The 17,523-nt window shown below is 36.3% G+C and overlaps 1 protein-coding gene across 2 annotated transcripts in view; it reads left to right on the top strand.

The window, feature by feature from the left end:
* The window catches only part of itga9 (integrin, alpha 9), a 105,508-nt gene that overhangs the window by 60,513 nt on the left and 27,472 nt on the right, over window positions 1–17,523 (top strand). For both annotated transcript variants that reach the window (XM_048203910.1, XM_048203909.1), the window contains 2 exons: window positions 15,471–15,623; window positions 16,720–16,796. In XM_048203910.1, the coding sequence (XP_048059867.1) occupies window positions 15,471–15,623; window positions 16,720–16,796 (230 nt within the window). The remainder of the gene's footprint in view (window positions 1–15,470; window positions 15,624–16,719; window positions 16,797–17,523) is intronic.

The raw sequence follows: 17,523 nt of genomic DNA, 5'->3' as shown, positions 1-17,523 counted from the left end.
TGTATGATTGTAATCCAAAACCCCTCTGTGATGTACATTCAGATGTTTCGTTGATTATTTTTCTTTACTTAAGTTACTTTTAATATCTCTCTTTCTCAGCGTTGTGCGTTGCTGCCGCATGCTGTTTGTAAGCTGCACAAGTCCTCATATATTGCCATTTGTGTTATACAGAATAAAGTGAGGACCTGATGGCAAGATTTTTCGCAGTCTGTCTTTGATTACGACACAACGCAGAAAACACACCGCTACACGCCCACATGGAAAAAACCTATATAAACATATATGTTTCAATATAGGTTTGATATAGGTTTTTAATATATGTGACATATATAAAATTGGCCGTTTTCCTATATTATGTGTACATATATGTACATATATGTGTATATATATATATATATATATGTGTACACATATGTGTACATATATGTGTACATATATGTGTACATATATGTGTGCATATATGTGTGCATATATGTACATATAATATAGGAAAACGGCCAATTTTATATATGTCACATATATGTAAAACCTATATCAAACCTATATTGAAACATATATGTTTATATAGGTTTTTTCCATGTGGGTTTGTTGTTGTTATTCCTGCGTTTTTCTTGATAGAACTGAGAGCAAACATCAAATCTCTGGCAAAAGCGGAAACATAAATTATTTTAGGCTCCTGTCAGTTTTGATAAATGCATTGTAGATAACTACTGCCATTAAGTCATACGGATACGATCTAATGCCCTACACAGCAAAAAAGGGGGTATTTTCTTTAGTATTTTTTGTCTTGTTTTTCAGTACAATATCTAAATATCCTTAAATCAAGATACACTTACCAGAGAAGCAAAATGACTTAAGATAATAAGTGTTTTGTTGTAAAAAATTAGATGACTTTACGCTTAAAACATTTTTTTTTTTAAATTTGCCAGTGGGGTCAGAAAAATAAACTTCTTTTGCCTTTAAATAAAGTTTATTTTTCTGACCCCAATGTTTTATTGTTTTAAGCATAAACTCGTAAACTAAGCATTATTTTGTTCATTCTTTCAGAAAACAACAGTTAATATCTTAAGTAATTTTGCTTCTCAAGTAAATGTATCTTTATTTAAGAATGTTTAGATTAGGGATGCTCCGATCCACCTTTCTTGCCTCCGATACTTGGGATTTAGTACTATTGGCCGATACCGAGTACCGATCCGATACTAAAAGTAGTGAATTATTTATTAAAGGGGACCTATTATGCTCCGGTGTCCCCAGGATGTGTCTGTGAAGTTTCAGCTCAAAATACCCCACAGATAATTTATTATAGCTTGTCAAATTTGCCCCTATTTGGGTGTGAGCAAAAACACGCCGTTTTTGTGTGTGTCCCTTTAAATGCAAATGAGCTGCTGCTCCCGCCCCCTTTCCAGAAGAGGGCGGAGCTTTAACAGCTCAACAACAACAAAGCTGGAGAATCTCACGCAGCCAAAATGAAAATTGTAAGTGAACCGTGGGTGGAAACATGCAGATTAAGGGGCGGTAATATTATAATGAGATTTCCTTCCTACATCACTAGGGGAGCAAAATTTGAGCGACTCGTTTTTTCACATGCTTGCAGAGAAAGACTTACCAAAACAAAGTCACGGACCTGATTATAGCACTTAAACACAGAAAAAGTTAGATTTTCATGTTATGTCCCCTTTAAATAATTGTGCACCAGTGTAACAACTGTAAATTAACCAATAGCTTCACTAGCTATAGTGAATATATTTTTATAGTGGTTAACTGGTTTTGAGGGAATAACTTTATGATGGAAGCCATATTCACCAGCCAGCATCCCTAACTCACATTACACTTCCATAAAAGGAACTAATCCCAATCCTCTCTTCAAGACTTGTGCTTCCCGTGTGCGTATAGTGCTAGTGAGACCTTCACAGGAGTGCTCCGTTTTCAGCCAGATAAGGTGACTGCTGTGAGCGGGAGCAGAGAGCGGGCCGGATGATTGAAGGCGGAATGGCTTGGAATTCTGGGAATGAGTAGCAGGAGTAAAGGATTTTGTTGGCTCTCCCTACACTTACCCTTGACATGACCCACCTGCTCACTAAGTGAGTACATCTTAAGGGCATATCAGTTATTCCAGGCATTTATGTCGACAGATAACAGCAGAGAGGACGTATAAAGCGATGGAAATATTACTGTACATGTCAAGGCCAAAGGGATTGAGTTCTGTTGCTCTTCCAAATGAAAAGACACTGCTGGATGTCCTGCTAAATACCAGTGTATTTTTGCACAGTGGAAAGATTTCCAGGCTGTTTCATTTTTGGTGAAGTGTTAAGAGGGTGTGTGTATCTTGGCCTGATTTCTCCGTAAGCATTTGATGAATGCTTTGTTCTTACTCTAATAACAAGTCTTTTTTGTTCTTTGCACAAAACCTGTCAAGAGCATGTGCAGGTCACTTCACCACAAAATCAAGAGAAAAATCTAAAATAAATAGAATGAAGCATGTTTTTAAGATAGTAAAGTGTTTTATTATTATTATTGTGACATTTGTTTTCCTGGCAATTAAGCATATTTCCTACCATATTTTCATTGCTGTAATACTTCCTATCATCATTTTATTTTTGAGTTTATTCTTCTGTAATTCCCATTTTATTTAAATTGGCGTAGAAATATAATGCAACTTTATTTATTTATTTACTACAATAATGACTACTAAAAATTTGGGGAGAATGTGCTTAACTGTCATGAAAAACAAATAATGCAAAAAACTGACTATGGCTTTCATACGATTAATAGATTAATAATAAATTACATTAACTGCAATTGATTTAATAATTGTCATATAATCAAGGTATAGTTCACTCAAAAATGAAAATTATCCAATGATTTACTCACTCTCAAGCCATCCTAGGTGTATATGACTATCTTCTTTCAGATGAACACAATCAGAGATATATTTAAAAATATTCTGGCTCTTCCAAGCTTTATAATAAGGGTAGTGAATGGGGGGCGAGATTTTGAAGCCCAAAAAGCCCATCCATCATAAATATAATCCATACGGCTCCAGGAGGTTAATAAAGGCCTTCTGAAGAGAAGTGATATTTAAAACTTTATAAAGTAAGGTATTGAGAAAATCGCCCAAAAGAAGATAATTCAAAGACATTACTTTTATTGTGGTAGATGAAAACATTGAATAGACCAAATGTGTCTTTAGATATCACTATATATTCTTTGTTTTATTTTCAAATAATTGAAAATAAGCCAATAACTGACCAATCACATGATCTCAATTTTATTTTACAATAGAGTTTGTCAGTATGGAATGGGTCAAAGGGCATGATTAACTATTTGGCCGTTTTTTAGCATGTTTAATCATGCTAAATCATGTTGACATCCCCAAAAATTTGGCCCAAAAACAGGCTTTATTTATGTATTTGGCAGATACTTTTATCCAAAGTGACTTGCATTTCATTCAGGGTACACATTTGATCAGGGAATCGAACCCATGACCTTGGTGTTTTTTGAGCTAGAGGAAGGCTTGGCATTGTTTTTATTATTATTTAAACAGGCTTTATTTTTATTTGTATGCAAAATGTCATTTCTTTTTTTTTTTTAATTTTGAGGTCAAAATTAATTCCTGACAGGTTTTGTGAGATTCACCCCTTAATTTGTTGATAGATGTTCCTTAGTATGGAAACTTGTTTCCGCCATGAAATAAAAATAAAATAAGGTAATTGTGAATTTTTATCTCTCAATTCTGACTTTTTTTCTCAGAATTGCAAAATATAAACTTACAATTGCAATTACAATTATAAAGTCAGAATTGCGAGATATAAAGTCAGAATTGCGAGATATAAAGTCAGAATTGTGAGATATAAAGTCAGAATTGCGGGTTATAAAGTCAGAATTAATAAAGTCAGAATTGCAGGTTATAAAGTCAGAATTAATAAAGTCAGAATTGCGAAAGTCAGAATTGCGTCTTATTAAGTCAGAATTGCAGGTTATAAAGTCAGAATTAATAAAGTCAGAATTGCAGGTTATAAAGTCAGAATTAATAAAGTCAGAATTGCGGGTTATAAAGTCAGAATTAATAAAGTCAGAATTGCGAAAGTCAGAATTGCGTCTTGTTAAGTCAGAATTGCGGGTTATAAAGTCAGAATTGCGAAAGTCAGAATTGCGGGTTATAAAGTCAGAATTAATAAAGTCAGAATTGCGTCTTATTAAGTCAGAATTGCAGGTTATAAAGTCAGAATTAATAGTCAGAATTGCAGGTTATAAAGTCAGAATTAATAAAGTCAGAATTGCGTCTTATTAAGTCAGAATTGCAGGTTATAAAGTCAGAATTAATAAAGTCAGAATTGCAAGAATTGTGAGGGAAAAAATACTGACATTTTTTTATCAGAATTGCGAGTTTATATCTCACAATTCTGACTTTATAACTCGCAATTCTGAGAAAAAAAAGTCAGTATTTTACCTTTTTTTTTTTTTATTTAGTGGCGGAAACAAGCTTCCATACCTTAGTGCTTTTTCTCCATTGTTCAGAGAGAAAATGTTTTCCATGTGCCCGTTTACGCCACAGGAGCATGGCACCTCCATTCCAGCTTTATAAATCCCAGCTGTGTTTTCAACTGAGGGTCACATGCTAAATACATTTTACATTATATACCATAAAAGTTCACTGTAATTGATTTTTTCAATACATTGTGTATTATATCATTTCTTTCGTAATGTACTTTTGTCTGCAGTATGTATACTGTGCGTTATGCACAGTTTGCATAGAAAATGCAAGTTCATGTGACAGTCATGTAGCACACAACTGTTTGAAGTGTGTATTGGTGCATATTCTGTATGTGTGCAGTAAATACAGTGTATATATATTGTGTTATCAATTAGCTAGAAGTGCATTGTGGGTGTTGTGTGTGCTATATAGCGTACAGTAAGGGAACAGCAGTTAGTGTGGAGGGGTTCTGCATACTAACCACAGATGGAATAAGTTTCCAGCCAGCTGAAGTGATAGGCGTCCCACATGCTCTCACTCCAGTGTGTGTTAACCATCATCATTCTCATGGGAAAATTTCAGCAGTTCTCAGGGGGGTTAATAGAGAGGCTCGGAAACTATTTGTCCCTGTGATAACTCCTGCAGTTTGGGCAAACAAGCTTAAATTGTATCTAAACATTTCAAGAGAAAAGTGATGTTCAGAAACCTAGTGAGCTGCATATGAAGGCATCATAGTCACACTCCCAACTTTGTTCCAGGTTTGTTCCAAAATTGTAATTATGGTGCTTTCTAAGACTTCTAATCCCAGAATTTAAACCAAAATTTTGGTTATGCATTTTATGTGTGTGAATGTGTTTTATATATTCAGTTACTAGGTTTTGGAACAGAGCAAATGAGTAACAAAAATTGCATCAAGCAGACACATATTGTGAAACTAGGCAATGCTTTCTCTTTTAAGAGACCCGGAACTCTTGTTCATTTATGGGTAAAGATACGATACGAGAATACGTTTGTTTCAGAACGATTTTGTCCAGCTGATGAACAATATAAACAATTTCAGCCAATCAGAATCAATCCTGCTTTAAAGAGCTTGATGACAAAACTCAGTGTGCACTTGTAATCGTCCGCTGGTGTGGGCGCTAATATAGTTATCGTTATAGTTATCTTTTTAGTTATTGTTCTTGGTGTGAACGGGCCTTAACACTGTGACCATCTATGTGTATTTATATATCTAGAAGCATTGTTTTTCACTACTGCATGTATCAGAACAGACCTGTGACACATTTATGGGTTGTTGTGACACACCATTTGAGAAGCACTGAACTAAACCACATCATGTCTCTCTCCACACAGTACAATTATGATTTGTTCGACATTGTCAGACTTTCTTTTCTTTGGCCCATTTCACAGCTGTTGGAGAGCTGCTAGTTTGATTTGTTTATGAAATAAGACATTTCTGTACATGGACTAACACTTTAGGAATGAGTGTCTGTGATTTATCATCGGTTTCAGATGAGCTCGTGGACTTTGGATGGAGATCTGAGAAATATCTCCACACTCAGGCTTTGCTCGGTTCATGTCCGGTTCATTCCGGTTTTTAATGCAAGAATCAAATGCAGATTCACCTGCTCAGCTCCAGAGAACTTGTTCTGGTGATATTGATGAATCTTTCATGTTAATTTGTAGTTTTGCACGGACTAAGTGATTTAACCTGAACTATGCAACCTAAAGTGGAACATGTCTAAATATGTTTGTTCTGACACTCTAATAAGTTAATCTCATTTGCAAACACATGCAACGCATAAACATGATTATTTTCGGTGGCATGAGTTGTACTTACTCACAGTTATTAATTTTTATGCCTTGAATATTGTTCCTTTTTTCTGTATCTTATAATTGGTTCCATATGGGATGTTGTTGTCTTGAACAATGTCTGTCAGGGACAATATTGCTAGAGGATTTGATGTTGTTGTACTATAGCTCACCTTCTGGAAGTATCCAATGGGGCGATCATGTTCAGATGGGTCCTGTGAGTATGAATGAAATATATGAGGGCTTTTATGCAGGAAGTACTTCAGGTTTCATTCATCACTTGCAAGAAATAAAATGGCTGTGGAAAATGAAGGTTACATGATAACCTTGGGTCATAGTAATGCTTTAGCATGGATAGCAACTTTGGTAAATAAAAATAATGATAAATTTAGCTGCAAGCAGCAATTAAGGGGCCAAGTACAACAGAAGGAAACAAGAAAGCTAGCAGCAGAACAACTGCAAAATTGAGTAAATAAAGACATTTGGAGACAAAGACACTGCATGTCAATTTTGAAGTCAATCAGACCAATGGTACTGTAGTTAGAGCCAATTTCATGTTTTGTTCAATTATAGTGCCACCAAGTGGTGCAGTGCCACTGCTTTTTGTGTGTGTCCTCAGAGTGCCCCCATACATAAGCATGCCAAATTTGGTGAAAATATCTCATTTCGTTTAGGAGTTATAGATGCTTGTTTTGAACACAAAAAAAATTATTCACACCTGACTTTGATTGTTGTTGTTTTTTTGCCGCTGACTATCAAAATTTTGACATTTGGCCATTAGAGTTTAGTCAAAGACCTATGTTTTCGATTTTCTTATGATGGTTTCTTGCATAACCATAAGGCAAAACCTAGCATGTTTGGTATTGTTGGAATCTGCAAGGATGTCCCCTTAAAATAAGTCAACCACATCCAAAGTTATAAGCATGTGAATATTTGAATTTACCAGTAGGTGGCGCTGGTCTGAAACTTCTCAGACTCCTTCAGGGCATCGTGCTGATGACTCATACTGAGTTTCGTAATGATATGTCGATGCGATCGTAAAAGACAGCATTTTACTAAAATTGGATATCATTCGATTCGGCATGATGCCCCGAATCTCGAAGTTAAGCAAAAAAATAGTCAATTTTTGTATCTCCGGACCAGTAGGTGGTGCTGCACCGAAACGCAGCATGTATCCTCAGGACATGCTTGTGATGACATGGACCAGGTTTGGTCTGAATACTATAAAGTGTTGAAGAGATAGAGCCTTACTTCTATTTTCGCAAGCGCTACGTAAAATTCGTTTGCACGTTTTTTGAAAATGGTTTGACAATTTGACTTAAATTTTCTTAAAAATCAGAAAAACAACCTTTGAGGAGTTTGAAAAAGTATGTAGAAACGAATTTTGTTTCTAGCCCTTACGGTTCATAAGTTATTAGCATAAATGTGAGTGCAAATTTGGACAGCTGGTGGCGCTAGAGGGATTGAGTTAGAGACTCCAAATTTGCTATTGTGACAGTTCAGACTGTCCTCTATCTGTGTGCCAAATTTCATAACTTTCCCACAAGTAGTTTTATGGGCTGCTAAAGACTTCCAGAGTGGAAGAAGAAGAAGAAGAACGCCAACGGATAAAATTGGTGCCTTCAATGCTTGGCCTTAACTGTAACAGTTGTGTACATGTGCAAGACTATCATTTATTATTATGGAGTTGCTAAATTGTTTTTAGTGGTTTTTAATGCATCATTGTGTGATTGCATTGTCTGTTGAACAAATAATGTGGGATAGATGCTGATAGATTGATTGCAAGTTGGATAGATTGCAAGTTTAATAGTTTTTCAGATATGAGCAATAGTAATAGTGATGTTTTTTGGAATTGAAGTACATGTATTTCTGAAGTCAATATTTTTAGCATAACTCTAAATACACGTCATGCATGCATCTGGCCTTAAAAGGGAATCCTAGAGCAGAGCATAAATTAATAGCAGGAACTGTGAGTTTAGCTTCAGGGGTCTTGATCTCGATAAAGCCCTGGTTTGTGCACTGTGTGTGCATGTATTTAATAACTCTTGGAACAATCTGGTGGAAGCCACGTGAGCGCGGGCGGCTCAGATCCTCTCAGCCAATCACGATCACCGCTGCTCAGATGATATCATCCCTTCTGCCTTCCCTGAAGAACAGAACGGAGTTGAGTTCGGCCGCCCTTCTTATCTTAAAGATAAACTGACAAGTTTTCTGTATCAAAGCCTCTGGTTCTGCAAATCTTCTCATATTGGCACATAACTGAAGAACTTAAGCCATTAAATACAAATTACATTCTTAAGTGCATTGCATGATATCAGCCTCCCTGTTTCTGCCCACAGATTTGAAGTCTGTCAAATGTCAGAAAAAAAGGGTTTTACTGCCTGTCATTGGAGAACCTTTTTACATTCCACAAAGATGTTTTTCTTTCCGATTATAAATATCTGAACATCTTTAAAACAAGAATACTTTAAATTAGAAGTAAAATTTTAAGACTTGTTGTTATATATATAAGTAACACAGTTTTCTCCTAGTCTTATTAAGTGCAAACAATAATCAAAGTACTCTCACAATATTCAAATAAAGACCAAATTTTTCTTCAATCATGATGCAGAGCTGAGAGATGGTTACATAAACACAGCCCAGCCTATGATAGCTTTCGTATTTGGAGATTTTTGCATGCATCAGGGAGCCGCTTTCAAAATGTGGGGTATTGAATTTGCATTTTACTTTTGCTTTCGCAATCGCGCATACTCTGTGAATAGGGAGCAGCGATGCTGAGTGCGCATTCTACAAGATAAGACATTTGTCAGAAGCTTTTAGACTCTGTTGCGCAACAAATCGTCCGCCATGGTCTCGTCAGTCATCTCCTCACGTGATCAGTGAACTCCTATTCCTGCTGCACTACGTACGACTCTGCAGCTCTTTAAATGTTTTTTATTCATATAAAAAGCAAAACGACAGTGGAGGCGTAATGTAAACGTAGCCGTGGCATATTCTATCCTAATTTCACCCTCACACTCGACACACGAGACAGCTTTTCACCTCGACGAGAAATCTCATCACTCAATTTTAATCCTGTGAGATCTCGTGGCACAAGTTCTCATCACACCCCTAGTGTTTAGAAGCTTTTCACTCAAGACTCCTAATGCATTTTATTTAGAACAAGATTAAGATTCTCCACATATAATGACACATTTATTTTTTCTGATGATCATCAAGATGACTTTGTGTGAAACTCTAAACAAGCTCTTATCATTCAATCAGCACTATTTTTCACCACTGTCTCCAAGTTCAAAAGCGTGAGGTCAGACTCAATGATCCTCAGATGAGAGATTATTGCTCGGGCGAGTTTGGGAATGGACGGCATCCAACCCTGCATAAATTAGACACTGTATTTCCTGCACTCGCGGCTATAGAGGTTTTTTAATCATACTTTACTACAAGAGTGCTGAATGACAGCGTCAAATTACATTCAGTAACACAACCTACAAACACCGTCTCTTAGAGTCTATCATGCTTGTTTGGTAACACTTTTGTGTGCCACTTGGTATGTATCAAATGGTTGAATGGTTATATGAGAAATGTATATCAAAACACCACTAATTACTAGCAGCTCCCCCAAATAATTCCCATTATGCATTTGATGTTTATTACATTGCTGCTTGGTTTGGCAAGATGACAGCACGTACTGATGCAGAAGCCAGTTATTTATTATTCATACTAGTTTTCAGTAGCGTTGAATGATTACTAATATACAACATGAACACTGTTGCCTGAAGTGTGACCATTGCTTTTGATAGTTTCGCTTTATTGCTGTCGTAAAAAACGGCTATTATGACTTGTGAAGCCGCCTGTGGGAAGCCATTCTGTAGTGCCGTCTCTTTCCGTGAAAGCCTTTACTGTGCCAAATGGAAACAATGTAAGGAAACAGACGACACTTCAGCCGTTCGTCTTGTACAATGAAGCCCTGTGGCGACTGACTGACCTGCTTGGCTCAGATGTGTCAATGTGTGTCAGCGGCATGTAAGGAACAGTTGTTCGGGTCCCTTCAGATACCACCCACCCGATTAAAAGCATGTGGTCGGTCCTGAGGCCTGCTTTCTTCTGCGCTAAAAATACAGTTTATAATGGAGCAAAGGATGGAGTTTGGGGAGGCTGGGAAAGGAGGAAGCAGAAGGCAAAAGTGGACATTAATAATGATGATAAAAGCTAGTAAGAGCCCGGGTCAAGGTTCAGATATGACCTCTACTACTTCCTTATGTGCAGGAGGTGCTTGTTCCTGTTGTGTCTCCTTCTTGTGGTTTTCCGGTTTGCAGTGGCAACTTTACTGGAGTGGGAAGACGGTCCGTCTTCTACTCTTATACTACTCCCATAATGTCTGGTTTTTAAAACAGTCCTTATGCAGCCTACAAGTGTCAGTATTGTAATTTTGAAATAGGTGCACATGAAACAACAGAGATGCACATAAATATTATACTGTACATGATATGTGTTGTGTGTATTGTTGTGCATGCTTGTTTGTGTTTTTAAAATGTATTTTTACTGTCTCTTTTCAAATGGACCAACCTGAAATTTTTTTTATATATATATATTTATTTATTTTTTGTTTGTTTGTTACGCTCTATTTCGATGGTCCACTTTAGACACTCTACTAACTATAAGTAACTTTGCACCTACATGTCAACTAACTCTTTGAGTATTAGTAAACTGTTGGGTTCAGGTTAGTAGAATAAGTTGACATACTTATAGTTACTTTTAGTTAGTATAATATCTGGAGCATCAAAATAAAGTGTTAGAAGATATTAAGCAGACACTCTGCTAATACTCTAATGAGAATTAGCTGATATGTACTTGCAAAGTTACTTATAAGCACAATAATATATGATATATGTTTGTTGTGCTAAATTGTTGAATTCTGGTGCTCTTCTGTCATTTTTGACCGCAATTTAAAATTAGCTCATTGGAAATAAATGGGAGACAAATTTCATATAGTGGAAATTGTTGGTACTGCGGCCAAACAAAATCTTACTGAAAGCTCATTTTTTGAGATATCAATCTCAAATTTGGAACATAACTTGTTTAGTTTTATGGCTTTGATTTTCTTGCTGTTTTTGGAAACATATACTTCATTTAAAAATTGAAAATAGTATTTTTGTGCATTTTTCATAACAATAAACTTTTGATTAGTTAACTTTTTTTCACTTCAACAATAATTTGCCAAGTGTCGTCTTTGAAAAGAGATCTTATTGAAATTAAAGTCAGAGTCTGTGCTCTAAAGCACTCAAAATTTATGACAGTTTAATTTGGAAATTTAATTTTCAGGTCTATGTTCAAAAAGTGAATAAATGGATTATAACTAAAGCGTAAATATAATTTAGTACCATAAAATCTCCTGAAAATACAAAATATTAAAATATTTAATAGAAGAAAAAAAAAATCGGTCATTTTTGACCAACACGCGAAGAGGGTTAATTGTGATTAAAAATTAAATCTTGGCGAATATTTTTGGAATTTTCATCCTTTACCTGTTTAGGTTGATGGGAACTGAACTTACACGACTAGTAAATAGTTGCCCACAAGAATCACTAAAATCAGGGATCCATCTAAGTGAGCAAACCAGACCAGACAGGTTCTGATCAGTCCAGATAAGTTGGACTGTTTGAAAATAAACTTAAAGCTCCACATCGCTATTGGACTGGAGATTATTTTTTACTATAGAACACTGATTATCGTACATGATAGAACAAGAGGTCATTCATGCTCTGTGTCCCAATGAAAGTGACACATAGACTGTTCCTGAAGTCTGGACGTCAGACCCCTGATCTTTACTGCTCCCCTGAGTGGGGGTCATTGGTCGGACAGATCACAAGGCCCATTTGATACGTACTGCTTTAATCCCAGCTGGGACCTGAGGAGAGCAGCAGCTCTTTACACAACACTGGGCCTTATGTTGTCCATTTTACGACTCTAGCGGATTACTGTAACAAAACCCTCTCTCTCTCTGGAGGCCAAAGGGCACATGAGAGGCCCTCAGCTGATGAATGTGGAGGCTCAGGTGATTAAATGGTTAATCTAGTGTTGATTCTACATAATCTTTGATTAATACAGCTGAATTTCTAAGTTTTTTGGTCAGTTACAGTCAATATATAACATTTTTTATTAGGGTTTATTAGGGCTTTTTAACTGTCACTGTTTTTGTCTTTGAAGGAACAGCCAATTTCAATTTACGAAACAATATGCGATACATTTTTGGTGTGTTTTATTGGTACATTCTTAAATGTTTTTGAAATGATAGTTCAGCAAACATACGGAAAGTCATATAGGTTTAAAATGGGTTGAATGATCACAGAATTTTCATATTTGTGTGAACTATTCCTGTAATTCAAATATTGTCTTAATTCTGTCATCTGTAAAAAACACATACGCCCTGTTTGATGGTGTAAATAAGTCTATAGTGGAGGCTAAAACCTGTCTGGTCAGCCACCACTCCTCTCTTTCCTGTAGTAACTCTATCAGCATGTGAGGGTCCAGGTCGGCTGGACACCAGGACAGGATATGCGCTATCTATTTTATCATGATGTGTTAAAACATCGGACTGATTCAGTGCCGCTGAGGAAGAGGATGGGTGGGTGGACAAACAGAAACCATGTGATAAAACTCACGGGACGAAAGAAAGAAGTTAAGGGGTGCTCAGTAGGCACAGTTTGCTCTTCTATCCTGGTGGTATAGATGAAAGCTGAAGCAATCAAGCCTCTTCACAGGCTTGAGTGATGTTTAATAGTCAAGGGAGGAGAAGAGGGCACAGGAGAGGTCTACTTTTCCCATATCCCTCCCTCTTTAGTGTCCTCTAACGAGGATGTCGAAGTTTGATCCTGTTCAGTCTTTCGTTCGACTGTTTCCAAGTCGTGTGCCAAAGGAAACACTCCTTGGGCTGCGGCTCATATTGCCAAAATAAGGGTAGATGAAGTGTGTTGGGGCAGGGCAGTGCCAGCTTTTTCCAAATGTTCATCTGATAGCTTTTGGTGGCTCTTTAATGGCACACAGTTCACTTGACTGAGCCAACAAGAGCTTCGAGGAGCTTTGCAAAGAGCTTCGGCTATAAAGCTTTTCACCGCAAATAAGATTTTAGCCCGTGCAAAGCCAGTTACACAGCCACCGATTGGGTGAGATACTTGTCATGTGGGACGTTCATCTATACTTTTGTCAGTCTGTGCTTTTATTTTGAAATATTAGTGGATGTGATGTGCTGTCTATGGAAGCTTGTTTCCACCACTGAATAAAAAATAAAAAAGGTAATTGTGCCTTTATATCTCGCAATTCTGACTTTTTTCCTCAGAATTGCCTGATATAAAGTCAGAATTGCGAGTTATAAAGTCAGAATTGCGAGACATAAAGTCAGAATTGCGAGTTATAAAGTCAGAATTGTGAGATATAAAATCAGAATTGCGAGATATAAAGTCAGAATTGCATGATTTAAAGTCAGAATTGCGTGATATAAAGTCAGAATTGCGAGTTATAAAGTCAGAATTGCATGATTTAAAGTCAGAATTGCGTGATATAAAGTCAGAATTGCGAGATATAAAGTCAGAATTGCGTGATTTAAAGTCAGAATTGCATGATATAAAGTCAGAATTGCATGATATAAAGTCAGAATTGCGTGATTTAAAGTCAGAATTGCATGATTTAAAGTCAGAATTGCGTGATATAAAGTCAGAATTGCGAGTTATAAAGTCAGAATTGCATGATTTAAAGTCAGAATTGTGTCAAATAAAGTCAGAATTGCGAGTTATAGTCAGAATTGCATGATATAAAGTCAGAATTGCGAGACAAAGTCAGAATTGCGAGTTATAAAGTCAGAATTGAGTGATATAAAGTCAGAATTGCGTGATATAAAGTCAGAATTGCGTGATTTAAAGTCAGAATTGCATGATATAAAGTCAGAATTGTGTCAAATAAAGTCAGAATTGCGAGTTATAGTCAGAATTGCATGATATAAAGTCAGAATTGCGAGATATAAAGTCAGAATTGCGTGATTTAAAGTCAGAATTGTGTCAAATAAAGTCAGAATTGCGTGATATAAAGTCAGAATTGTGTCAAATAAAGTCAGAATTGCGAGTTATAGTCAGAATTGCATGATATAAAGTCAGAATTGCGAGATATAAAGTCAGAATTGCATGATATAAAGTCAGAATTGCGTGATATAAAGTCAGAATTGTGTCAAATAAAGTCAGAATTGCGAGTTATAGTCAGAATTGCGTAATTTAAAGTCAGAATTGCGTGATATAAAGTCAGAATTGCGTGATATAAAGTCAGAATTGCGTGATATAAAGTCAGAATTGCGAGATATAAAGTCAGAATTGTGTCAAATAAAGTCAGAATTGCGAGTTATAGTCAGAATTGCGTAATTTAAAGTCAGAATTGCGTGATATAAAGTCAGAATTGCGAGATATAAAGTCAGAATTGTGTCAAATAAAGTCAGAATTGCGAGTTATAAAGTCAGAATTGCGAGATATAAAGTCAGAATTGTGAGATATAAAGTCAGAATTGCATGATATAAAGTCAGAATTGCATGATTTAAAGTCAGAATTGCGAGTTATAAAGTCAGAATTGCATGATATAATGTCAGAATTACATGATATAAAGTCAGAATTGCGAGATATAAAGTCAGAATTGCGAGATATAAAGTCAGAATTGCGAGATATAAAGTCAGAATTGCATGATATAAAGTCAGAATTGCGAGATATAAAGTCAGAATTGCATGATATAAAGTCAGAATTGCATGATATAAAGTCAGAATTGCATGATATAAAGTCAGAATTGCGAGATATAAAGTCAGAATTGCGAGATATAAAGTCAGAATTGCATGATATAAAGTCAGAATTGCGAGATATAAAGTCAGAATTGCATGATATAAAGTCAGAATTGCATGATATAAAGTCAGAATTGCATGATATAAAGTCAGAATTGCATGATATAAAGTCAGAATTGCGTGATATAAAGTCAGAATTGCATGATATAAAGTCAGAATTGCATGATATAAAGTCAGAATTGTGATATAATTGAAAATATATACAAAAACTTTAATAGTAAATCAGTAATACTGACACATTTCAGCTTTTTAAAGATTTGAAGGTTTTTTATTATTGTTTATGTCACATTTTCCCATTTTTGTGCTTTTCAACAGAAAGAAGTGAAGGATGTGTTTGCCGCCATCGTGTTTGAGGCAGCGTACAGTTTAGGAAAACACGTCGTGGATGGAAATCAGGACCGCGACCTTCCCTCTCTGACTCCTATTCTACGCTGGAAAAAAGGAGAGAAGATCGCCGCAAAGAACGAGGTTTGAATCCTTCAGAATCAATTTAAAACAGGATAACACTGAATATGAAGACAACATTTAGGAATTAATGTCAGCGCCGATAGCCTTGTGGGCAGAGCGTCGACATATACAGTAGCACAACTCCACCTCCGGCGACCCGAGTTCAATTCCCAGCTTTAGGTTCTGTGCCGATCCTGTTCCCCAGGATTTTCTGTCTGATCTGTACTGTCCTATCCTATCCAATAAAGGCATTAAAAGGCCAAAAATATAACTTCATATGAAGTCGATGATATACAGTTTTTCCCATATCAGCCAATTTGGGCGTCATCCATTTTCAATTTTGTAATAAAATGCTATATTTTACAAACGCATCAACATATCATTATGAAACTCGGCATGGGTCATCAGCATGACGCCCTAAAGGATTCGGACCAGTGCCCCCTAGTGGTGAAAAACATTATTTACATGCTCATAACTTTGGATGTGGTTGACTTATTTCCACGGGAGTCATCTCCTTAGATTCTTGAATCCTTTTATATATGATTTTATATAGTAGATTATTCTAATTTACTCTGTTACTCTAACACTTTGTTACTCACCTTGTGCTCATTTGCCGTTGGCATCACCCATCAGCTCCGAATGCCAGAAATTACCCTCTTCTCTAGTTATAAATGTGGTTTTAGTTAGCGCTCAATAATGGCTGTTGACTCTTTGTGAGTGGAATGTGGAAGATTGATTAATTTATTTGCCAACAGCTCACTTCATAACCCACCCTTATGTTAGCTGACATGCCTTTCCCTCTGAGCTTGAGGAAACAAGGCGCTGGCATCTTTCAGCGTGTCAGGAATCCATTATGATGGAATCTGAGGCTATTAGTAACTGCATCCACCAGTTTGTCTGTAGCGCTAGCGCAAAGGTGTTGATGTCAGAAACCGTCCAACACAAACACACGGCACTTTCTTGTGCACTATGCTTGAAACCGCTACTCGAATACTAGAGCTTTGCAGGCCGTCGTGAAGTCTTGCACAACAGCACCCTCTAGTATTTGCTTTCCTTCTCGAGTTATACTGACAGTTAAGTTGTATAAACATCCTGTGCTCTGTTTGACTCTTCACAGACGTGGTTTGAGAAGAACTGTCTGTCAGAGGACTGTGCCGCTGACCTGAGGCTTCATGGGAAACTGCTGCTTTCTGGGTAAAGCCCCTGGTCTTCTCCTCTCGAGGTTCTGCGCAGCAACTCGTTTCAGTTGTTTTACGTCATTAGGGTTGAGTCGTTCTGGGTGCGGACACGCGCTTGGCTCTCACCGGCCCATGACGTCATTCATTAGACGGTCCTGCAGTCTGGTTCTGAATGATCTGGACCTGGTTAAACCTTCACTGTATAAAGAGCAGATAGTGATTCACTACTTACTGTATGTACTAGAGCTAGTAATTGAAAACATATTTTACTGTAATGACTACAGAACGGCATTGCTCTATGTATCGGATATATATTTGGGTATAAGGAAAACAAAGTCTATTTTAGGACCTATTTTACATTACAATATTTTCATTATTGAAATACATTCATATGTTTTACTTTTTTATTATTATTATTATTACACTGTAAAAACTGATTTTGTTGTTTTAACTTTCATTGAAAGTTAATTGAAGTTCAGTGAAACTCAAAATTTGAGGTAATAAAAAGTAAGAGATTAGTTTAATCAACAGAATAACAACATATTAGTGAATCTAAGATGGTTTGACAAAAGAAAAAAGTTGAAAATAATTTTTTACAGTCGTTCTCATTAGATTCTCATTACAGTAATAGTATTTTTGTATTTAAACCATCAACATATAGAAATACAGTGATATACTCTATATATACAGTACAGTCCAAAAGTTTGGAACCACTAAGATTTTTAATGTTTTTAAAAGAAGTT

Source organism: Megalobrama amblycephala, linkage group LG10 (assembly GCF_018812025.1).
Source record: "Megalobrama amblycephala isolate DHTTF-2021 linkage group LG10, ASM1881202v1, whole genome shotgun sequence".
NCBI classification, from domain to species: Eukaryota; Metazoa; Chordata; class Actinopteri; order Cypriniformes; family Xenocyprididae; genus Megalobrama; species Megalobrama amblycephala.
This window is presented reverse-complemented; position numbering and strand designations above follow the sequence as displayed.